The sequence below is a fragment of the Adiantum capillus-veneris genome, chromosome 21, assembly GCF_014529385.1.
Source record: "Adiantum capillus-veneris isolate H3 chromosome 21, ASM1452938v2, whole genome shotgun sequence".
Classification (NCBI taxonomy): domain Eukaryota; kingdom Viridiplantae; phylum Streptophyta; class Polypodiopsida; order Polypodiales; family Pteridaceae; genus Adiantum; species Adiantum capillus-veneris.
In genome coordinates, this window is record NC_140951.1 from 77,912,550 (window position 1) to 77,937,799 (window position 25,250).

The window sequence follows — 25,250 nt, forward strand, 5'->3', positions numbered from 1 at the left end:
TGATGAGTTGTTTTTCAAAAACAGAGACAAGAGATTATAAAGACCTATATTTTGCCTAATGAAAACTTGACACATTCTGTTAATTGTTGATATGAAGGGCCAAGCATGCAAACATTTGGGTTCCCTCGACATAACCTACATAGCTTGGTGATTGGGCGGTAACATATGATGATGGTTTTAAATGATTGGATATTTATTAGTATAAACTACATCTTGTAGTGCTATGCAGTAACTACTTTGGGAATCTTTTGATTGCACTTTGATGATGGTTTTAGATGATTGGATATTTCTTAGTATAAACTACATCTTGTAGTGCTATGCAGTAACTACTTTGGGAATCTTTTGATTGCACTTTGAATCCTAGAGTATCTAGATTTACTCCCTCAGGTAGCCTTGATACACATACCCATTAGGGGATAGTGCTTGTCTGCTATACTTCTGGCTGAAAGCATGGGTTGGTGGTGCAAAAAGTAGTGTCCTTGACACCTCTTGTGAGGCACTCTTGGATGGTGTTTTGTTGGCAGTTTTCAAAAGCCAAAAGATAAATATTTAATATTTCTAAAGGTTTTGTGCCAACCACTTTAACGGTTCTTGATTTAGTCGAATGCAAGACTCTCTAGCTACCCCTTCAACAGTCTACGAGCTCTCTCTCTCTCTCTCTCTCTCTCTCTCTCTCTCTCTCTCTCTCTCTCTCTCTCTCTCTCTCTCTCTCTCTCCCCCCACCCCCCCTTGCAAGAAGAAGGAAAATTGCAGTCGGAACTTGTAGAGGGACCTTGTGGAGAATTGTCACAAGGTGTGGAGACTAAAGGTCAAGGAGATCGGGATGGAGATGTTGCAGCAGAAGATTGGCCAACAGGTTGTGTCCGAGCAGCAGCCTCCACTCGATTGTCACCTTTTGTGGAATTTCGATTTCAGCAGTTTGGGAGAGCACGTTCGGCACCATCAACAACCTCCACACAATTGCCATGTTGGATAGCCAGCCATTGCTTGTGGTGTCGAATATTTTGAAGAGAGGATTGTGCACGACGAGCCACCTCCAATTACACTGCAGGGCTCTGAGTACTCTCGGCAGCATGCACAATACAATCCACTTCATGATGACATGACTCACAATTACCACAGGGATGACTCAGTCACAATTCACCATGAAGGTAACCATCGGATGAGAGAATATTGGTCTATGATAAAAAGAGAGAGTCGTAGGAGACAATGAGAAAGTGATGCATTAGGTTCAAGGTCAACAGAAGATGTGAATCAAGTTTGCATGGAAGTCTCAAAATGTTGGCAGGAAGCAACAAAAGGCATGACTTGTGATGCTAAGAAAACCGCCTTTCAATGTCTTCTAGAACTGCCAGCTTTTAGACATTTGCATCATGCATCTGAGAAGTCAATACTATCCAATATTCGAGGCACAATTACTAAAGTCAAAGCATCCATGGGAGCTGAAGATTAAAAGAGTTGTCTGCATGATGTTGGTGAATAGTGAAGGAGATCCATCAAGGTCTATTAGAAACTCCAAGATGGCTAGATTTACTGGATTGCATCGATGAAACTTTGCAGCAGCCAATTCGCGGTTAAAACGGGTTGAGGTTGGTGCATTTCCTTTGAAATTATGTAGTCGTCAACTACCTCAAAGTTCCACCATCACACAAGCGACAAAAGACCTTGTTTTTTCCTTTTGGCAGACAGAGACAAGAGTGTCGCCAAACAAAAAAGATGTGTGTCGAAAAAGATTGGGCAGAAAATCTTACATAAAGCATCCAATACATTTGCTTGATGATTCACAGGTATGCTCCTAAAGTTTCATAGGTATGAACTTTGGATGTAGAGAAAAGTCATGGAGTTCCTTTCAAAGGTAGTCATGGAAGTACCATGATAGTACAAAAGGCTCTTTAGGTACTCTGGATCTTTGAAAGAGTCTAGAATACCTCGCAAAGGTAGTCTTGAAAGTACCATGCGAGTCTAAATGGATTCTCTAGGTACTTTGGAGGTAGAAAAAGTTCATCGAGTTCCTTTCAAAGGTAGTCATGGAAGTACCATGACAGTAAAGAGGCTCTTTAGGTACTCTGGACCTTTGAAAGAGTTTAGAATACCTCGCAAATGTAGTCTTGAAAGTATCATAGCGTTCTTTTCAAAGGTAATTATTTACCATGAGAGTGAAGAGGTTCTCTAGGAACTTTGGAGGCAAAGAAAAGTCACAGAGTTCCTTTCAAAGGTAGTCATGGAAGTACCATGATAGTACCACAGGTATTATAATGACATTTATATGAACTACTGTCAATTAAAAGGACATTGCAGGTATCATACCGCTGCAACTTCACCAAAAAATTCTGCAATACCTTGAAAAATGCTAGTCTTCCACCACCAAAATAGTAACTGCCCACATCACATAGCTGTTGTCCAGCCCATCCACTAATATAACTGTGAACCTGGGGAAAACATCTTCAAATTCTTGAGCCCACTCTGTTGAGCATTGCACTACTCCATATGTAGACATTTGCCCATGTCACAGCCCATGCAATAAAATCCTGTGCATCTTTCGGAACAAACATGTACCTGCCATCCGCCTCCTCATGCTTGACAAATGATGCAGCTTCAATATCGGGGACAGACGAAGGGTTATACTTATTAGGTGTACATGTAAGACAAAGTACACCATTAAGATCTAATATGAGGGCTGATCGGGTTGGATCATCATATGGCAAGGAGGAGATAGCTGGGGGACTGTACTTTGGGGGATCTCTGATGATGATGATTTCCTCTACGGGCAGCTTGAGGGTCCCCTTTTCCTTTGGACACTCTATAAAAGACAGCATTCAACATTGAAAAATAAACACAAGGCAATATTTGACATAAAAGCGACAAAAACATAGAGGCCGACAAAACATAGACACTGCGCTTATGAAACATAAAAGCGAAAAAAACATAGAGGCCGACAAAAAAGTTTCTTTTGCATCAAAATCAAGAATCATAGATTCTTGTATTACAATTGAAGAGTCGCAATTTCTTGCAAACTCGAGGCTTGGGGGGGTGGGAAACATTAGAAGGATTGCGGAGGGGAGTACTCTTTCTGGGAGTCTTCTTCACGGCAGGAGGTGATATGGGTGCTTCCCTCTCTCCCATATCTCCATCTGCATGATGAGCATGCTGCTTTGAACGTGTGGACTTCGAAGGTCTATTCTTTTTGGAAGGTCCACCTATGTCATAAAACAACACATCAGCCTTATGCAGACATTGCATAGAAGTTGACAAGTCCAATACCATTACCACTTACCATCACTGTTTTTGTTGTGCTTCTTTGACACCTTCACCATGTCACTTAGAAAGATGGGAGAATATGGATTCTCATCACCAGCTACCATGCATTGCATTGCATCCACTCCCTCTTGCGCTATTGCCTCCGCATTGTCAACCGTTGCATCTTCCTTTGGACTGCTTTCGCTTGGTTGTGGCTCAACTGCTGCTGTGCTTGCAATGGGGTCTACCTTCACAGCTGGAGTGCCCTCACTGGAGTACACACTATGGGCTTGAGGAGTAGCTTGTAGCACAACCTTTGGCACGTCTTCCTGTATCGACGCCACACAAGGAATATGGCCAGAACCTGCAAGCACATCAGTGAAGTTCAAGCTTGTGCAATCAGCAGATACTTGAAGGCAACCTGAACTCTTCTTGGATTAATATGCGATTGGGAGCAACGGCAACCAACCTGTATGCAGGAGCATTGATTTAAGTGAATCTGGAATACTACTCTTGCAAGAGACGTCCGCACATACCGTCTCTGATCCAAGCCAGGCAGCAAAACACAGAGCATGGTATGCATGACCACATGCTAGCGTGTATACACAAACCACATGGGAAGCCATAAATGCAAGACCACATGCAGCACATAGTCCTGGAACAGAGAATGTAGCCTGCAAGTAGCTCAAGTGCTGGCCAACTGTCGGAAGCGGTAACATTGTGTCACCAGCCTTCACCTGCTCTAACATGCTCTTACAAAAGTTGATCTGTTGCACACACGTACTCACTGATGCTTCCAAGTCACTCAATTCTTTCTGCATGACAAATGAAGAACAAAAGGCCCACAGGGATTAGATATGAAAAGCACCATTACAGCCCAAAGTACCATGACAAGTGCCTATAATAGAAAAAACTACCATAAAGAAGTACTTTGGATACTCCAAAAAACCACCAAGGCAATTAAAAATACCATGGCAGGTAGAAAAGTACCTTGGACACTACCACCATAACAAAAAACTGCCATTCCATTAAAAACATCAAGGCAAAAGCTATTACCATAACAGGAAAGACTGTCATGATGAAAAAGCCACCATGACCAAAAACAAAGTACAATGACAGGTTTCTTGGACACTACACACTAATTAGCAATGAACGTACAACCACCTTAATAGAATAAACTACCTTTACAAGTACCTTGGGCACAACCACCATAGCAAACAAACTTCCTTAAACAAACGATCAACCATAGCAGAAAAAACCATGAAAAAGTACCTTGGGCACTGCCACCATAATAGAGATGGCTTTCCAAAAAACCTCTAAGGTAATGACATATATCATGGATAGTAGAAAAGTACCTTGAGCACTACAACTATAGCAAAAGAAAAGTACCATAGCAGGGAATAATGCCATGAAAAAAACACCACCATGATCAAAAGAAGTACCATGACAGGCATTTTGGCCATTACATGATACCTAGAAAAATAGCCATGACCCCTGTACCTGTCATGGTAGAAAAAACTACCATTACAAGTACCACAATAATAGACAAACTTCCATGGAAGAAACAAACACTCATAGCAAAAAAAACCACCATGGAAAAGTACTTGGTCAATGTCACCGTAACAAAAAGAAATCCATGTAAAAAGAAACTATCATGCCAAGTACCTTGGGCACTATTACCATGGTAGAACCCCACAATAGAAAAAACTACAATGTCAGTAGGTTGGGCACTTAGCACCATAACAGAAATAACTGACATGACAAAAACAACCATGTAAATAGAAAAGAGTACCATGTCAAGTACCTAGGGCATTACCACATAAACAGAAATAACTGGCATGGCAAAAAAAACCACCTAAATAGAAGAGAGTACCATGTCAAGTACCTAGGGCATTACCACATAAACAAAAATCCTGCCTTGACTTGGTCGACACATACCTGGAGACAATCCACCTCATCTCTTATGTTGGAGATGCTTGCATCGGCCCCAAGAGCTATGAGTGCACTAGTTAGAACAGCCATCTTGCCTTCAATCACCAAAAAATCAGGGTCAGTATCGACAACTCCCTTCATGCTGGACCGCAATATCTGGAGCTCTTGCAATTGCCCCTGAAGCACTGTCGCGGCTGAAGATGTCCCTTGTATCTTCCACATATTTTGGTTCATGTCTTGTAGCTCTACTCTCACATTATCCAATGTTCAAAACCTTTAATGCATCCCTTTTTGCATCCAAAATCTGCTCCACCTGTGCTTTTACTTGCTGGCTTATAAAGGAGGCACTAACTAGAGAAGTGCTGCCAGATAAGAGAGCATTTTGCCCACTTTTCTGACTTGCCCCGACATTGTCAAGGTGAAGGGGCTGAAGTGATGTCCCCTCATTATTCTCCAGCCAAATCTTTACTTTATTGCCAATGCCACCCGAAAGCTTCTTGCAATGGTCCAAAACCTGTTCACCAAAAGCAGCCCATGCAACCTTTTGACCTGCAAGATCTTGCCGAGCAGCTAGGCATCACTCGTACACAAATAACGTTGCAAACTTGTGTGTGATCTCTTTGTTGGCTGGCATGCTTTGGTAGACTTTGTGCAACAGTAACCTACATTTGTCTACAAACTTAGGTCGCATCATATGCAGTAAGATTTTAGAGCCCTTCTCCCTTTTCTTCATGAAGACCGACAACCAATCCTGATCTATGACATCAGCCTCACTGAGGTGCTAGTAGAGCTTGCCCTCCAAGCTTAAGCCATACTCCTCATGCAACTCCTCTCGTGTGCAGCAGAATCGAGTTTGCTTGGGGTATTGAATCCTCCAAGAAGATCTTGCTGCAAACCACATTTGACATAGTAAACAAGCATAAACAAACATTGAAAAGAACATTTCTACAATTGAAGAGACAGAGTTGATATGTACCAATGCTTTTGTCGCCAATAGTTTCAGACTGTATGCCCAATGTTGTGGAGCTCCTAGGCTTGCTACTGGATGAAAGCATGCTAGTTGAACCACCATCAGCTGATGCCATGGTGCACTTTCGCGGTGGAGTCTTCATATCACTGTACAAACAAAAAAACACAATCCATGATTCACAATGTCCACAAACAAACACATTGCTCAACTACAACAAAAGAGAGAGAGGGAGAGAGAGAGAGAGAGAAAGGGGGGGGGGGGGGGGGGGGGGGGGGGGGGGATTACAGTACCTGATGAAGATTGAGGTCGCACAGAGAGGGTAGGCGTCCGCAGTTCTTCCTCGCTCTGTTCACGCAGGGTGCATGAAAATGGAGTAGCGTGTGGGTAGCTTCCAGCTATGTAGAATGGCATGCAACAGAAGTCATAGTCACCCTCTACCCGTAAACAATGTTCAAACAATGATGGCATTCTTGAAGTGGTGGCATTTTCCATTTCTTGCAATTTTCCACGTCCCCGATAAATTATTTGAAGGGAACAAATAAAACTTGAGAACTACTTTGAAAACCACCTAGAAAAGCCCTTAAAATTGACCACCATTTCATGCTTTCACCCTTCTAGCTTTTTGATAGGATTGGGTTACATACCTTATAACTGAAATATTTTCTGCTTATCTAGATGAGAGCATGATGAGATTTTCCTACTGTCTTGGTTTTGCATGATGAGCCTGGCATAAATTTGAATCCCGACTTGGGAATTTTTAGGAGTGCAGTAGCTCTTACAACTAGCATGTGGCTTGATACATTTTGGTGTAGTGTCGCGAGACTGTTTTCGGCTGCCTGATTTAATCTATGGATGGCTTGTATTAATTAATTTTTTGGGAGATGAAGCACATCTATGGTTAGATATGGTTTAAAATTTGGAAAATGCTGCTGGTTTCTATTACTTCTGGCTATAAGGAGTTTTTGTACAGCTATATTGGGAGCTTTTTTACTACTCTTAGGAGTTTTTGTAACTAGTTTCTCTGGATGGAACATATGCTGGGGAAGTGCTATTGATTTCTATCATACTGATGGCTACTGAGTAGTTTTTTACTACTATATTTCAAGATTGGGAACACCCACAGTAATAAAATCTGTTGATTGGTCTAAACGACAAATTGACTCTAAAAGAATTTAGTATGGCTACATTGTAGCATAGTTGGGAATGTGACTTTGAGTTAGGACCATGGTTGTGCCTCTTACTATGGCGTGCAGCCTGGTTAATACTAAACCGAGTGTAGATTTTTTGGTTGTAGTTAGAAATCACCAGTAATTGTTGATTGAATTGTTTATTACTATAGAACTGAAGCTCACTATAGACTACGATCTGATGCAACTCATTACTGTTAGGTTTACAATGGCTAACAACTGATAACTAGCTTATTTTTTGCCGAACTACTGGCTCTTGCCATTTTTACTATTCAGTTAGCATTACTTGAGACCTTTGAGGAGTATACCAATGACTCTTTTCAAGACTTTACCTGAAAAAACTAACATCCGAACATTCTAACATATGACTTTAAGTTGATAAACTGGATTATCCAAGACCATAAGGAATGATCAGTTAAAACAAACTTTAATTGACTTAATTCTATTGATAATGGATATACCTCTTGAATCATAAGGGGGTGATGGCCTTCTGATCTGCATAACAGTCAAAAATATATTTGTTTGCAGTAATAAAGTTACATAACGTACCTGATTAAGGGGGGTCTTTCTGACACTTGGATCAAAAGGGATGGTGGCCTTCTAATCACAATGAATACTCCTTAAATTGAGGGGAACTTTTGACACTTGGATTAAAGGTGTGTTGGCCTTTTGATCATGTTCAAAACATATGGATATACATGTTTTTGGATTATATAAGGGATATGTCTAACACTTGGATCAGAAGGCATGGTGGCCTTCTGATCACAATGAATAACTCTCTAAAATTAAAGGCAAATTTTGACACTTGGATCAAAAAGGGTTATCGCCTTTCGATCACTATCAAACATATGATTATACACTTAATTTTGATTACATACTTACTCTTTGATAGGTTATTAGTCTCCTAAATACTTTGTACTTTTTGATACTAAAAAAGGATAGTATGTTTAAGTTAAAAAAAAATTTAAGTAGGACATGGATAACAACTGGTAGGTTCATTGTGACACATGTAATACATATTCAAGGCTAAAAAATCTATTGTCTTGTTTATATGGATGCAGCTGAGAATTATATCTTTACTTAGGATCTTTCTGGCTTAGTGATTGTCCGACATTGAAGATCCTGGCTGGGCCTCTACTTTAGAACCATTTTTAAAATTATCTCATGTATATATGCACTAGAATGATACTTCATTCTCACTTTGACGTACAAAAATGAATCTAAAACTGTGTCATTTTTATGCTAATCTCTCTCCTTTGTCTAAAGCCAGTTGTCTTTTGAACTTATTATGTTCTTTTGTGTATAAGTATAAGTTTAATACACCAACACACATATCCTAAACACAAGGTTCTCCCAGAAAGTGTGCTATAGATCAAATTCTTGCTCACATCTACTATAGTATTTGACTCTGCTAGTTTAAGGTTGCAAGTTAATCTAAAATTACTTACCCATGTGTTGTTATTTTGATTTCAAGAACATTTTTCCTATGAAAGGACTCCTCTTGGATAGACGGTTTGTTTGAGGACTATTCTTGTAGATTGGTAAAGTCATGGAAAACTTCTATGACTAACTATAAACGACATCCATATTATTTTCTACTGGCTGACAAAGCCTTAAAACTCTGACTGGAGTACAATCTTCTATGTTGACACTATCACCTATATCTTCGATGAGACTCATGGATTTTTTGATATAATATATCACTTTGGCTACAAACATGACTATTCTACTCTCATGAACTTGATAAGGCAATAGGCCCATACTCAATGGGCGTACAACCTTAACGTTGAGTATGGTGCCTGGGTAAGGGTGGGCACACACACACACTTGGTCACTTCAATCTAGCTAAAATTGCCACATCTAGCTACACACACATTTATGCTTTTGTTGTAGTTGTTGGCTATATTGTCTCATGGGTGATTATCTTGAGTATTTATCATGTATTGCCCTTAAGTTAAGTCTCCAATGTTAGCTATGAGTTGCAGAATATTTTGTCTTGTAAGTGATTACTTGGTGATGGTACTTCGGATTCTTTTCAATGGATGGTAGTTTGTACCTTTCTCTAATCCCCATGGGTATATTTGTCTCACGCTGTGCTAATTGGATCTGATGCTTACATTGTATTCTGTTGAACTTTAGACCTCCTATTACATACACTCACATAGTCTACCCTATGACAATATGCCTTGCTGAGTTCATAACACCCCTGGGTCACTTCTATCGGTGTTTACTAGTTTAAAATTTCCCTTAAAACTGGTTGATACTCTTGGGATATTACCCCGGTGCATGAAAAATTTGTGGATCCCAGCAAGACTTGTCCCCTAATCATGTTTTCACCCTCTTAGGGGTGACCCTCCCCTTATTGAATGTAGGTGGGCTACAGTGAGTGGCATTTACTTATGGCTCATTTCCTTGATGGTTGTAGGCATTGCATCCCAGCTTGCCCGTCTCTGCTTATTGATAAACTATGCTAAGTCGCCATGCTATTAATAAAATTTCCCCCCGACACAATATTAGTGAATTTGGGAATCTCCCAATTTCCACTTCAAAAAGAGGTTAACGGTCAAATCTTAGCCAAATTTTTGAGACCATGGCTTGGAAGATCTTTCTGAATACTACCGTATGGAAGGCTTTCTTTTTAGCAAAAGAGTTTGAGATTTTTATTATATGGAAAAATCTCACTACATTGATGATTCCCAAATTGGCTCTAAAGTTCCAAACTCTCTAATATGGTGTTCCCCTTTCTCTTCCCCCAGCGCTTCGCATAGCTTACTATACCTGTCATCTTCATCGCTCCCTTGCAACACAGTAGAGACCCGCCTGCAGCTCTGTGGGCTTGAGGTACTTGAGGTACCTTAGCTTCTAAGGCCTCAAACTGCATCGTGATTCTCTGCTGAAGAATGTGATATCATACTTTGAGTGCATATGGAGGTCAACAAGCTCTACCTGTGCTTATAAAAGAGGTGAGGGTGTTTTCCCCCTCACTTAGCCTTGAATCTGTGTATTGCTTTTTCATTTTGTAAGAGATGGTAGTTGATTTGGCTTGCTGACCTACATTATGGGAATGATTGAGAAAGAAGTGGCCTCACAGATTGGTGCTATGTCAAAAGATCTTGTCTCTTTATTTGTAACCAGTGTGTAATTTCACTTGTGGTTTATTTCTTAAAAGAGGCTTAACCTATTGATTAGTAGCAACATCTGTCTTTATCCTGTAAATTGTTGTTTTACTAAACTTTCTCTGGCATTTTCTATTATTTGATATCAATGTGATAAAAATATTTTGGGAAGCTTAGAGCATAGGGAGTATGGTGTAACTTAGTTTAAACTTCATCTATTGAGCCTTGGTATGTTGTAGCCTGATTTTGTGCACCTTGAGAGTGATTGAGCAAGAGGCTCCTTCTTTGGTGCCCTTTTTAGGGATTTCTCAAAGCTTTGTATATATTTTTTTAGAGGTCTTCATTCATTGGTAATCTATGTAGCATTATTATTTGAAAGCACATTTTGTTATTAGTTTAATTAACCTCTGGTAAAATCGCTTCTTCTTTTGTATATCTATTGCTAACATATATAGTGGAGATAGCTTAGTATAACTAGTCCTGACCAAAAACAAAACCCTACAAAACAAGATCATGATGTGTTGTTTTTAAAAAAACGTAGACAAAATATTATAAAGACCTATATTTTTCCCTCTGAAAACTTGACCCATTCTTCCAATTGCTAATATGAAGGGCCAAGCATGTATACAGTTGGGTTCCCTTGGACATAACCTATATATCTTGGTAATAGTGCAGTAACATTTGATGTTGGTTTAAAATGATTGGACATTTCTTAGTATAAACTACATCTTGTAGTGCTATGCAGTAATTACTTTGGGAATCTTGTCTCCTAAATAATTTGCACTATTTGATACTAAAAAATGATAATTTGCACTCTTTGATGGAGTAATTACTTTGGAAATCTTGTCTCCCAACTGGGTTCGACCCCGACGCAATTGAGAAGGTTCACCACAACATTTGCACCAACCAAGGCATTCTTGTCTTCAAAAATAAAGAGGTGTGCATCGTGCTCCTACAACAATCACGACTCCTCAAGTGCATTAAAATCTGGATCAGTGAGGCCTTAACACCCGCTCAACTTAAAGTCAAGAAGCAAGAGCTTCAAAAGTACGAGATGCACAAGCAGCACGCAGATGGGTCGTGTACCGAGGCGGCAAGGCTATCATTGAGGATTTTTGAGTCCCAAAAACCCCCAAGCCATTTCCCTTACCCACTTCCCCTTCCCCTCCTAAGTGACATATGTCACAATTTTGTTGTATCCACATTTAGTTATATTCTCCATGTACTCTTTTTAACAAGAGCCCGGCAATGTATGTTCTCTTGGTCCAGTAGGTCATATTTGACCTCTGAGGATGATAATGAAATCTCTCTCTCTCTCTCTCTCTCTCTCTCTCTCTCTCTCTCTCTCTCTCTCTCTCTCTCTCTCTCTCTCTCTCTCTCACACACACACACACACACACACACACACACACACACACACACACACACACGGGAGAATTTTTTCCCTTACTATACAATTCCAAACATGATTTCATTATAGAGGAGACTTCTAAAGTTCCCTTTTGTTCAAGTAGTAGTGCCTAAGCAAGTGGCAGAGACAATCAACAGGTGGTATGAGGTTGAGAAGAAACGATCTTACAGAGCTAGGAAGAAGGAGAAACAAGCTCAGCTTGTTTCAAGAGAGAGGGAAATTTAGCCAATAGTGGTACGGATTGTTGGGCTTGTGTCACAAATAGCCAAGTTTTGTTGGAAGGAGCACATGAATATCATCATGGAGAGAGTTTTGGAGCATCCTAAGATTGCTAGGCTCACGGAGAACATACATGTGAACTCTTCCCTTGTTTCTACACTTAGGAGCTCCATTGTTAGCATAAAATGTGTGAGATCAGATGATCAGTTGTTAATGAAAGGAGTAGCTTAGCATTGTTGGTGAATGAAATGGACCAAGATGGCCCCAGTTTGCAAAAGGTTGCAAGGATGTTGCCATGTTGGATGTGCACAAGCAAAATTTGTATGCAACGAAGAAAACTTTGGCTAAAATTAATGGTGAAGAATGTGTTTCTTTGGCTATGTTTAGAAGAAGGTAGCAACCTAATGCACTCTCAAATGGTGTGAGGGAGATCATCTTTGAGTTTTGGACAACCCATATGGTGTCTCACCCAATAAGAAGGATGTGAAGTGCTTCAGGCTTGGTCCAAAACGGTACATCGAACATCCAATCCACTATATTCTTGATGAAACACAAGTGAGTTTAATTTCAAATTCTATTTCACATTTTTATCCATGTATGTTCGTGATCATTTTTTTGGCATAGCAATTCATGAAAATTTGGAGGTTCATGCTTAGGGCATGGTTCCAAGTTTTATTTGGTTCTCGTTGTTCTTGGAATGACGTAAATGCTTTAGTTCAGTTAGAGTCTTGATTCCTCCTTTTGCTTGGTTTCATTGCTTGGAAGCATCAATCCTCCAATTTAGTATCATCACTCAGGTCTATTGTGTAAGAGTTGAGGGAGTGGTACCTCTACTATCAACATTTGTATTGCTTATTGGAATATTTGGTTCTATTCCTTCTTTCTCCTTTGTATTTCTATATATGAGTAAATAAGATATGTATATTGATTAGTTTTAACTAGCATTATTGTAGTACTCTACACGTAGAAATGTTGCCTCTTATTCTTATTACTCTATAATTTACCCAAAACTGTGTAATTGTAGACACGTTGCTCTCATATTCTATCACTCTTTAGTATACCTATTTGCAATTTTTGGCTAATATTCCTATGATCTCCTTTATATTACTCTATTGTGATGGACATATTCACTATACGAATCTTTTTTTCTATCTTTGACCGTGGGTACTCATGATTTTGTGTTTTATATAGCATTTTATGTGGTATTTATCTTAGAGATTTCCTGCTGGATGCCTACATTCATCATTCATAGTGGTGCATCATTCATCATTCATCATTCATAGTGGTGCAATTACCCTTGGAGTAAAGTTCTTTTCAAATCTTTAGAGTAATGTATGGCACCATTTAAAAAAATTTATTTCTACAAAGGGCATGTGATATCTCTAAAATGCTGGTTAGGTGGGAAAAATGTCTATGGAGTTCTTTTTGTACTTTGCAAGGGCCATTTCTTTATATTAACTTTTAATGATGTAAAATACTAGATGTAGTTGTGAGCTACTACATAGACCTATACATAAGCTATCACTGTTTCATTTAATGTGTTTGTTGGGAACAATGCTTTATGAGATCTTATATTACTTCCAAGTGCTATATAACCTTTTTAAGTACTATTTGCTGGTGCTAGTGAGGCGGTCCGGGGCGGGCAACAAGAAGAGTGGCCTCTAAGCACCCTTCTAGGCTCCCGTGCTGCTCAATTGGGTTGGGGTTGGAAAAAACAACAAACACACACACAAACCCGCAACCTAACCCTACACAAATTTGGGGCACCACCTAGTTTTGGATGCGAACTAGGACGCGTAAAGAGAGAGAGAGAGAGAGAGAGAGAGAGAGAGAGAGAGAGAGAGAGAGAGAGAGAGAGAGAGAGAGAGAGAGAGAGAGAGAGAGAGAGAATGCTCGGGCTGCTTTGAAATGTATCGGCAGTGATCAAGCAAACACAATTATATATGTAAGAAAGAGAGAGAAGGGGGAGGGGGTGCTTGTTGCATTAATACCTTCTTACAAATCTGTCATGACCAATCAAAGTGAGATTAGTATTTGTTCAACATAGCTTGAGTAAATTACACCACAACACATCACAAGAAAAGCCACCCCAATCACTGTCTTAAGGCCAGGGGAGTCCTCTCCACCCTGTCGCCCTCTTACAGTATGTGGGATTTATGGCTAAATTGATGACAACACCCAGAGACAAGCTATGAAGAACTTAAAAAAACACCAAGACACTTACACATCATTGTTGTCCATTACTTCACGTTGGAAGAGAGACAAAGTATCCAAGCTTAGTCCAAATCCACCCTCCTTGATTCAGCAAATGTTGGGCTTACACTAGTAGGAGAAATGATAGATTTCCTACTCTCAATTGAATGATCACTCTCTCTCTTACACTGGCATAGAGTTCCCTTGCTAATCACCCCTATTACAACACATGCATATGCATAAGACAATGAGCTTCCACTCAAGAGCTCCTTCTAGAGAGGTTGAGCTTGGCTTCTCAAGCTATAGCATAGTGCTCTTGCTTATGGCTCCCCCCTTTTGTGCTAGCTACACCCTCCTTTTATAGCAATTTTGAGGGCTAGGGTTACTCCTCTGACCATGGTTGGGTTAGATTTTCAGCACTTATCTAATTTCTTTTGCATTGGAATTATCAAGAAGTTGGTGGGGATAGATGAAGAAGAGAGAGAGGAGAGAAGTGGAGGTGATAGGACTTTTCATAGTAGGTTAGTGCTAGTAAATTAGTAGAGTTAGTATTTTTATTGATTTACAAATGGAATTGGATATTTACAATGGGAGTATCCAAGTAGGATACAAATAAGGAAGAAAAAACTCTTAATAGGTAAGAAAATATGGATTTCTTACAATGTTGATGCTCCAAGTGTCTTGAGTAGGATCAATTTTGACGCTTGTTGACGGTCCACTAGCTTTGACGGTACGTTTTTCCTCCACTCTTGACCTTCCTTGGGAGCCAAGGTAAGTGAACATGAGTAATCAATCACCATGATGTTGTCTTTCAAGAGAAGAGGCTGAATTTTGTGGTTTTTTTTATAGATATGGGTAATATGGATGAGGAAAAATGAGACTAGGTGGTCAATTTTGGAATGGAAGTGTGTGTAGGAGGCATGAGTTCACCATAGTTTCTCTTATTCTTCAAGGTTGAGAAGAAGGTGAGTAGGGTGCAGAGAAGAGTGGTGAGAGAGGTGTAGATGATGAGTGGAGAAGTGTGTGTGAAAGAGAAAAATGATAAAGTGGAAGAGGGAGTGTGGCTGCATAGCATGGGCAAACTGGGGTCCACCAATAAAATCATAGCTCATAGCTCGTAGCTCAAAAAAATATGAAAAAATTTGAGGTAAAATTTCAGTCTACGAGCTACAACTTTTGTTTGTATCACCTTTTCAAATTCAGAGAGCAAGTGACCTTTAAAAATTCAGCAAAACCGAATGTCTTTTTCCACTGCACAAAGTCCTTGTGGGGTCCTTCTTTGGATGATTCTTTTGAATGCCTCCAAGAGTGAGCCCTCCATAGTGCCTGCATGCATGCCACATACCCTTGACCTTATTTGGTAGGTCTATAATTGAAGATATTGTTGAGATCATGATATAAGTGAATAGTACAACTAAGAAAATCAAATATTGAGGGGTCTAAAAAGAATATGTACATGTCAAATATAAATAACATAGGTGGAGAAAAATATGAAGGGGTCAAAATAAATCTCTCTCATTATAAGTCTACCATAAAAAGATGAATATTTGTGGTGGTCTAATTTATGAGAGTAATAGAGAATAGATGTAGAAAGGAAATATCACCATAGTGAAAAAATATACACATAAATAGAACCAGTTTTTTTGGATTTTTGTTGGGATGGAGTTACACCAAAAATAAGAGAAGCTGGCATGAAATTATTTTTATATGGAATAAAGCGTATGCAAAATGATTAAAAAAAATATGGTAAGGATGAGTCGATGTACATAGCATAAATAACACACCCTAGGTAGAAATATTTAAATAAATACCAAATAATTATGAAAAATCCTTTTATTTAGGCCCTATATACAATGAAATATTTACACGCAAATGGGCCATAATATACTTATATTTTTTTATTTTTTTTGGCTCAACTAACCCAATGACTAGCTAATTAAGGGTTTATTAAAAAGATATGGGAAAAGTCCCCTAACTCATACATACCTATATACAGTGAAAGGGTGAGGGTAAACCAAAATGTTTGAGTGATTTGATAGGGTGAGGTAGCTTACTATGGCAATTATGGAAAGCCGAAAAACGGCTATCACTAGGTATTATATAATTCTCTGAGTTTGTATATAGCTCTATGAAATGCTATATAGTTTTGCAATGATATATAGCTTTCTATTGATTATAGCAATGTACTTATATATAGCTATATAGAATTGTGCATTGCTATATATCTTTTTTGCAGAGCTATATAGCTATATAGCACTGTGTAATGCTATATAGATTTTGTTTAGAGCTATACAACACTGTTTAATTCAATCTAGTGCTTGGAGTGAACCATGCTTAGAGATATGTATATCATTGTTAGTTCCTTATATGACATCCAAATGGTATTGTCTAGTGATATATAATGAAATATTTAAAACACTCATAATCTAGAGATAGATGCAATGTGTTAGTGCTACATAGTGGTTTCTAAAATTGAGCATTAGCTGTCTTGATGATCATGTTGTGCGAATTGGCCTTTTTTTTTGCAAACTAAATTCTACTTCACATTTAAAGCATGCCAACTTGAACTCAAGTTGGAGCAATGTTCCTTTAAGAAGTACAAGCCAATTTTTGTGAAGAAAAGGAAAGACTTTAACATGTTGCCAAGCTCATGTTCAAATGTTGTACTTGAAAGAGGAAAGTAACTATGTCAGATCACAAGGATTTGGCTATCATGGCACAACTTGTAAATGTACTAGACAATGCAAGGTTTGCTATATGATAGATGGCGATGAAGAATGCTCTGTCAAAACACGTTTCCTATATAAAGGAATCACATAGTCATGAAAAAAAGTGTGTGTAAGAAGCCCGATATTAAACTTTACTATAAATTGACCTACCTAAAGGGCACATGTAAGTCTTGCAAGACGATCAAGTGGGATGTATGTTCCAAAAAAAGAGGAGTGCAACAAATTATGACATGTTAAAGTTTTTTAATATGTGCAGCATAGCAATATTAAGGGAAAGTTGGGAAAGCATCTTGATTTGTAGCAACAGTTGCTACCAATCACTCTATTTTAAACATTTAGTTGAGTGTCGATGTTTGTACAAGGTAGTGTCAAAGACACAGCTTCTTGACCACCTTCTCATGCTTTCACCTGATACACTGAAAGTGGTTTTTAATGGTATTAGGTGAGATGCTTTGGTGATCATATCCATGACTACCATTAAAGAGTCATACCCATCGTGGGAAGACCATGCTAATGAATTCCCACTCGTTCCTGGCATCATCACTCGTTCTCGGATTGTAGCTTTCCTGGCATCATCACTCGTTCAACCTTGTTTCTTTTTGACAAGAAAGGCATTGTTTGATGTATCAAAGTACATCCCCCCCTTCATTCCGATCTAGAAGTAACTTTTTCTTAAGGCATTAAGAGCTTTTGCATATCCCAAGTGTCTTGCTACTGTAGTATCGTGACCTTCATGAATAATTAACTGCTTTAGGGAGGTATCCTTAGGAATGTAAAGTCGATGTCTGTAGTAAAGAAGACCATCCTCCATAGAATGGTCCTTAACTAGGGATTTTTCTTTTGTTGTTGCGTCTACCTGGCTAAGAATTTGTACGATTTGAAGATAGACTTCACCTTCCTGTGAGCATTCCCTCACCTTATCCAATATTGGATTGTTGGCCATGGAGATGGCTCCAAGTAAATTTTCTATTGAGGGTATCATCAACCACATTTTCCTTACCTGGCCAGCACTTTATTTGAAAATTGTATTCCTGAAGAAGCTCTATCGAGTGTCTTTGTCTCATGTTAAGAGTCCGTTGGGAGACGATCCATTTTAGACTTTGGTGATCAGTGATTAGTTGAAACTGACGTCCCAAGAGATAATGTCTCCATAGCTTGAGGACATGAATAACAACTTATAATTCTAGGTCATGAGTTGGGTAGTTCAACCCATGAAGCCTTAATTTTCTGGAAGTGTAGGCAACGGGTCGGCCTTCTTGTGTTAAGACTCCTCCTACAGCGAGTCCACTTGCATCTGTTACCACCTCAAAATCTTGAGTAAAATTGGGTAGCTTGAGTCCGTGAGCGGAGGTGAGATATTGTTTCAGTTCCTGAAAACATTCTTCTTGTTCTCTCTCCCATGTAATCTTGGAGGATTTCTTGAGTAGCTGAGTCAAGGGTGCAGCAATGAGTGTATAGTTTTTTATGAATATTGTGGCCATTCTATTATGTCCTTAACCTTTGCAACATCAATTGAGATCCCCTTAGAAGATATGATAAACCCAAGATAGCTGACTTCAAGAGTACAAAAGACACATTTTCTCATCTTGGCATATAGTTGATGTTGTCAAAGGATACTCAAGACCTTGCATACATGTTCCTCATTCTCCTTAGCATCTTTAGAATAGACCTGTTACCATATACATGTGGTAGTGATGTGTGTGAACACACTAGGACCGCCGGGGCATTTTTTCCCTCTTTAGGAGGTTTTTTCCCCCGTGCATTGTATATACGCCCATCACTCTAGGGCTATCTATCTTTCCATTGCACACTAAGGAATACACTCTCTATTGTGTGCCTTGAGCTTCCTTCGTCTTCTCCAAGCTGTGTGTGTTTCTCTGCAACCCTAATTCCAACAATTGGTATCAGAGCAGGTCACGTCCTCCCGGGCTTAGTCGCCAGCTGCTCCAGCACACGCCTGCTCACTTTCTCCGATTTCAGTGAGCTTTGGCAAGCGTTCGCAGGTCGACAAATATTTTGGGAGAGCTCGAAGAGCCTGGTCTGCTCAGAATTTTGATTTGGGCTCATTTCGGCCTCCGTTTCCACTACGGGCAGTACTGCACAGGCTATTTCGTCATTTTGTGCAGATTTTCTGTCAGTGCCGTTTTCTGCATAACAGGTGCCTTATAGTCTTCTACGGTTTGTGCTATATAGCACAAGTTGTTCCCGCTCCATTTCTCCTATTTCCGGGCAGTTTTCACATCAGGTGCAGCATTTACCATGGCTGACAACAACAACACAGATGTGTTCAAGATGTTTGCTGCTGAGGACAGGTTGGATGGGGACAACTACCCTATGTGGGCTTATATGATGCAACACGTTCTTGTGTCAAAAGGTGTCTGGAACATTGTGCAGGGCATTGATGTACGTCCTGGTTCTGAAGATGTAGGCGATATTGAGGATGTTGCAGGTCTTGCTGCAAGGATTGCAGTTGTTAGAGTTGTTTTGCCTACAGCAGAACAAGCTCGTTGGGATGTTAAGGATGCGTAGGCTCATGCATTGATTGCGTTGTCTGTGAAGCGCACCATTATTCCTCACATCCGTTCAGCAAAATCTGCAAAACAGGCTTGGGATATTCTAGCAGGTCTTTATGCAAGCCGCAATGAGGCTAAAATTGCTTTGCTGCGTAAAGAGCTAGAGTCGAAGATTATGCATGAGGAGGATGATATGGACACTTTCCTTGCTAGTGTCAAGGATATCAATGAGCAACTCATTTCTGCAGGTGAAGTCATTTCTGACAGTTCCCTTGTGCAGACTGTTCTTGATGCCTTACCAGATTCCTACCAGACTTTTGCTAGTACTTGGAGACTGATGACCCAAGGAAATCCTGAAGTTGTCAAGTTTGATGCATTATGCACATTGCTGTTGCAAGAGTCACTTTCTAGAAAAAACAGGACTAGGCAGCGTGCAGTTGAACAGGCTTTTATTGCTTCTCAAAGAAAGGGTGGTAACAGTAATGCAGCCACTTCTTATGGTTCTGCTGCGAGTGGCAAAAATTCTGTTCCTAATGCTTCTACTGGCAGCACTTCGTCTGGAAATTCTGGTGATAAGGGCAAAAAGAAGATGCGTTGCCATTATTGTAAAGCCAATGATCACTTGATCAAGTCGTGTCCTAAGTTGAAGGCCAAAGAGGCTAAGAAGAAAGAGGGTGGTTCCACTGCAAATGCTGGTTCCACTACAAATGCAGCCATTGTTGAGTCTTCTGTGAAAGGAGATTTTGATGCTGATGTTGATGCAGAATGGGCTTTTAGCGCAGAGTGCACTTACAATCCTGCTGTCCATGATGCATGCTTGTCAGTTGCTGCAGATTCACATGTGTGGTATTTCGACAGTGGTGCTACAAAGCACATTACCTCACATCGTGAATTGTTTACCTCTCTCGAGTCTGTCCCTCATGGGAATTCAGTCACTTGTGCCAACAACGCCTCTTATCCAGTTCAGGGAGTTGGAAAGATTGTGCTCACTGCTGCTAATGGCAGTTCCTTCACACTTGTTGATGCACTTTATGTACCTGGGATCAAGAAGAATCTATTGTCTGTATCCGCACTTGCTAGACTTGGACTTGTAGTCAAATTTGTGGATGACAGATGTACAGTTCATGATCTCAGTTTTGGTGATGAAATTGTTGCATCTGGGCTTTTGTGCCGTGGGCTGTATAAGCTCACTTTGTATGACAAGTGTGGACAAAATTTTGCAAATGCTGTTGCAGATTCAAGGGCTATTTCAGATGCAAAACTTTGGCATGCACGTTTTGGTCATCTGAATTTTGCCAGTTTGCTGCGTTTGCAGAAATCTGATATGGTTGCTTCTTTGCCGCCTCTTGAAGCACCTATCAAACATGTTTGTGAAGGCTGTATTCTGGGTAAAATGCAGCGTTCTAAGTTTCCAAAGGATGGTTCAGTTAGGGCCACATGCAGGTTGCAGCTTGTGCATAGTGATGTTTGTGGGCCCATGCAAACTCCGTCCTTGGGCAATTACCTGTACTTCGTGACTTTCATTGATGATTACTCCAGGCATGCATGGGTATTTCCGCTTAAAGCAAAGTCCGAAGTTTTTATGTGCTTCAAAAAAATTTTGGCTATGGCTGAAAATGTCTCAAAATGTACTATGGGCACCCTCCGTTCCGATCGAGGGGGGGAGTATATGTCTCATGAATTTAATGCATTTCTGGCTAGTCGTGGGATAAAACACCAATGTACAGTGCCTTATACACCTCAGCAAAATGGTGTTGCTGAGAGGAAAAACAGGTCACTAACGGAAATGGCACGATGTATGGTCAAAAGTCAAGCTTTACCGCATTCTTTTTGGCTTGAGGCCATCATGTGTGCCACTTATGTACTTAACAGGTGTCCTACGAAAGCTTTGCAGTCTATTACTCCATATGAAGCATGGCATGATAGAAAACCTTCTATTGAGCACATGCGTGTTTTTGGCTGTTTGGCATATGCTTTGGTGCCACAAGTGCAGCGCAGAAAATTGGATGATAAGGCTGTCAAATGTATTTTTGTTGGTTATAGTGCTGAAAGCAAAGGTTACAGGTTGTATCACCCGCAAACAAAACGTATTTTGGTTTCACGGGATGTAGTGTTTGTGGAAGATTCTGTTCAACCCTTGCTGTCATGTACTAGAGACAGTAATGTAAGCTCACAGGACATTTATGACACTTTGTTGCCTCTTTTCAGTGGTGGAAATACGAATGTAAGTTCCAATGAGGCAAATGTACAGCCTATGGGGGTTTCTGAAAATGTTTTAGAACAGCCTATTACTGATGCAGATGTACATGATGTACTTGATGAGGAAAGGGCTGAAAATGAGCAGGCTAGAGGTATGCCAAAATGGCTGGTGCACACTTTGCGTGACAGTAAATTGGATGCACCTTTATCTAGTCGTACTCGTTCAGGCTCTCGCCATGCATCTTATGCATCAGATTGTTATGCTTTGGCTGTGTCTAGTTTACATGATGTTGAGGAGCCTCTGTCTTTTGATGAAGCACAGAATTCAGAAAATTGGATTGCTGCCATGAAATCAGAATATGATGCACTTATAGAGAATGACACATGGACTTTATGTGAATTGCCTCCTGGCAAAAAGGCCATTGGTACGAAGTGGGTTTACAAGTTGAAACGCAAGCCGGATGGTGAGATCGATCGCCATAAGGCTCGACTTGTTGCAAAGGGTTATGCACAACAAAAAGGCATAGATTATGAAGAGACTTTTGCTCCCACTTGTCGTATGACTACTGTGCGTTTTCTATGTGCATTGGCAGCTCATTTTGGTTGGGATGTACATCAATCAGACATTGTTACTGCTTTCTTGAATGGTGACATATTTGAGGAAGTTTATGTAACGCAGCCTCGCGGTTTTGTCATAAAAGGACAAGAGGACAAAGTGTGCAAATGTAAGAAGGCTTTGTATGGGTTGAAGCAATCTCCTCGTGCTTGGTATGAGAAAGCTGACACTCATTTGGTTAAACGAGGCTTTCGTAACAGTCCAACAGAAAGCACATTGTATGTAAAGTGTGAGGATGATGTATTTCTCATTGTGGTTCTTTATGTTGATGATTTGCTGATCACTGGACCAAATGAGAGACATATTGCTGAATTTAAGGCTGATTTGAATGCTACTTTCAAGATGAAAGATTTGGGGCTGTTGCATCATTACTTGGGTATACAGTTTAAGCAGTGTGATGGTGGTATTGCCTTGTGTCAGAAAAGTTACATAGAGACATTGCTATGTAAGTTTGGACTTGAGGATTGCAAACCTATTGCCACTCCCATGGAAACAGGTTTGAAGTTGAGTCTACATGATGCTGGCGATCCTGCTGATGTCACTCTTTACCAAACTGCTGTTGGCTGCCTCATTTATGTATGCAACACGAGGCCAGATATTCAGTTTGCAGTCTCGCAGGTCAGCAGATTTATGCATAGCCCAGGGTCTAAGCATTGGCAGGCTGTCAAGAGGATTTTCCGCTACCTTAGTGGCACTTTACATCTTGGCTTGTTTTATCCCAAGGGGGGATCATTGCCGCCAGACTTACATGCTTTTTCGGACTCAGATTGGGCTGGTTGTTTTGACACGCGAGTGTCCACAAGTGGTTTTTGTTTCATGCTTGGCAGTTCATGTATATCATGGTTGAGCAAGAAGCAACCTACTGTGGCCACTTCGAGTTGTGAGGCTGAGTACAGGGCAGTCTTCACAGCTACGGTTGAGTGTGTATGGCTCAGACGCCTTATGGCTGACTTGGGTGTTGGACAGGACACTGCCAACACTATCTACACTGACAGTCAGAGCGCATTGGCAGTTGCGAGGAACCCAGTTTTTCATGCTCGCACAAAGCACATTGAGGTGCATTACCACTATGTCAGGGAGAGGCTCTCAGCAGGAGAGATCAGCTTGGCTTATGTGCCAACACATGACAACCTTGCAGATCTTTTCACAAAGGCATTGTCTCGTGAGAAGCTTGAAGCTTTCCGCAAAGCTTTGGGCTTACTCCCCTTTGTGGACTGATCCTGTCCTCAGGGCATGGCACTTCCCTTTACTCATGTGCCAGCTCTCGTTCACCGCATCACTCCAGGGGGGATTTGTTACCATATACATGTGGTAGTGATGTGTGTGAACACACTAGGACCGCCGGGGCATTTTTTCCCTCTTTAGGAGGTTTTTTCCCCCGTGCATTGTATATACGCCCATCACTCTAGGGCTATCTATCTTTCCATTGCACACTAAGGAATACACTCTCTATTGTGTGCCTTGAGCTTCCTTCGTCTTCTCCAAGCTGTGTGTGTTTCTCTGCAACCCTAATTCCAACAAGACCAATATATCATCAAAGAATACGAGAACAAAATCATCCAAGTATTCTAAAAATATATCCTGCATGAGCACGATTAAAAGTTATCAAAGCTTTTGTAAGGCCAAAGGCATGACTATGTACTGATAGTGCCCATATTGAGTGTTGAATGCGGTCTTGTATATGTCTACTTCTTTGATTCGGATTTGATGATATCCTGATTTGAGATCAATTTTTGTGAACATTTCTGCCCCATGCAATCTATTCAGAAGCTTGCCTATGCGAGGGATAGGGTACTTGTTCTTTATGGATACATGATTAAGGCCTCGGTAATCTATGCATATGCCTAAGGATCCATCCTTCTTTGTTTGAAACAAAACAGGTGCTCCCCATGGAGAAATACTTGGTCGGATGAACCCCTGCTCAATTAGTTGTCAAAGCTGTCCTTTGAGTCTTATGGCTTCTGGTAAAGACATCTTGTAAGGTCTTTTGGAAATAGGTTCACTACCTGGAAATGTTTCTATCTCATGATCTATGTCCCTTGGGGGAGGTAAATTAGAGAGGTCCTCTGGACACAGGTCTGATTTTTTGTTAATCCATTCTAGAAGTTGGTTGGCCTCTGAATCTTTGGCCTTGTTTAGTTTGACCATAAAGATTTGTTGTCCCTTACGTAAACCTTTAATAAGTCTACTAGCCTTAACTAGATGGGCTTTGGACTTTCCATTACGTCCCTGAACTAAAATTTCCTCTCCTAACTCATTCCTAAAATATAAACTACCCTCTGCACAATGGATGTGAGCTTGATTTTTGATTAGCCAATCAATTCCCAAGATACCATCGTAAATTCCTACACGTAGGGTGTGAAAGTAGGATGAGGTGGAAATTTCTCCTAGTTCAAATTCTACTTTCTCGATTGAATATTGAGAAAGGAATTCTTTTTCGTTTGCTAATTTGACTACCATTTTTTTGACTAGATACTGATTCAACTTAAGTTTCCTTGAGAAAGAAAAGAATGGGTGCTACCACAATCTTTAAGTAATTCAAACTTTTCACCTTGCCGGTTTGCAGTTGTTTGAATGACCACAAATTGTTGGTGCACTCCAGGAATGTCAATTGCGAAAAATAGGGTTGCTCTTTCATCTTCCTCGTTCATTAGGGTAGGCTCTCGTACTGCTGCATATGTTTGGGCTCCTCTTCCTCTTCCTAAGTCACCTCCTCCATTTCTTCCTCCACTTTGTAAGTTACTTGGTTGAATTGAGTTTGGCAGTTAGGACTAGTCATAGCTCTAGGATCTAACTTCTGGGGACAATTACGCTTATAGTGTCCCATCTGACCACATCCATAACATCTTACATTAGGGAAGGTTTCGTTCAGGGTCGCTGCAGCGTTTAATGTATGCGGTTGACTTCCTTGGTTAAAATTCTCTCTAG

The 25,250-nt window shown here is 40.2% G+C and overlaps 1 protein-coding gene across 1 annotated transcript; it reads right to left on the reverse strand.

Moving 5' to 3' along the window:
- Positions 1 to 809: 809 nt before the first annotated feature.
- Positions 810 to 6,254, reverse strand: LOC147431196 (uncharacterized). The gene is made up of 9 exons (XM_086493638.1): positions 6,146 to 6,254; positions 5,965 to 6,057; positions 5,444 to 5,718; positions 5,176 to 5,382; positions 3,707 to 4,052; positions 3,486 to 3,601; positions 3,275 to 3,383; positions 3,159 to 3,197; positions 810 to 892 (listed from the first exon to the last, which is right to left on the reverse strand). The coding sequence occupies exons 1-9, from the start codon at positions 6,252 to 6,254 to the stop codon at positions 810 to 812; spliced, it is 1,377 nt and encodes a 458-aa protein (XP_086349764.1).
- Between the last annotated feature and the right edge of the window lie 18,996 nt (positions 6,255 to 25,250).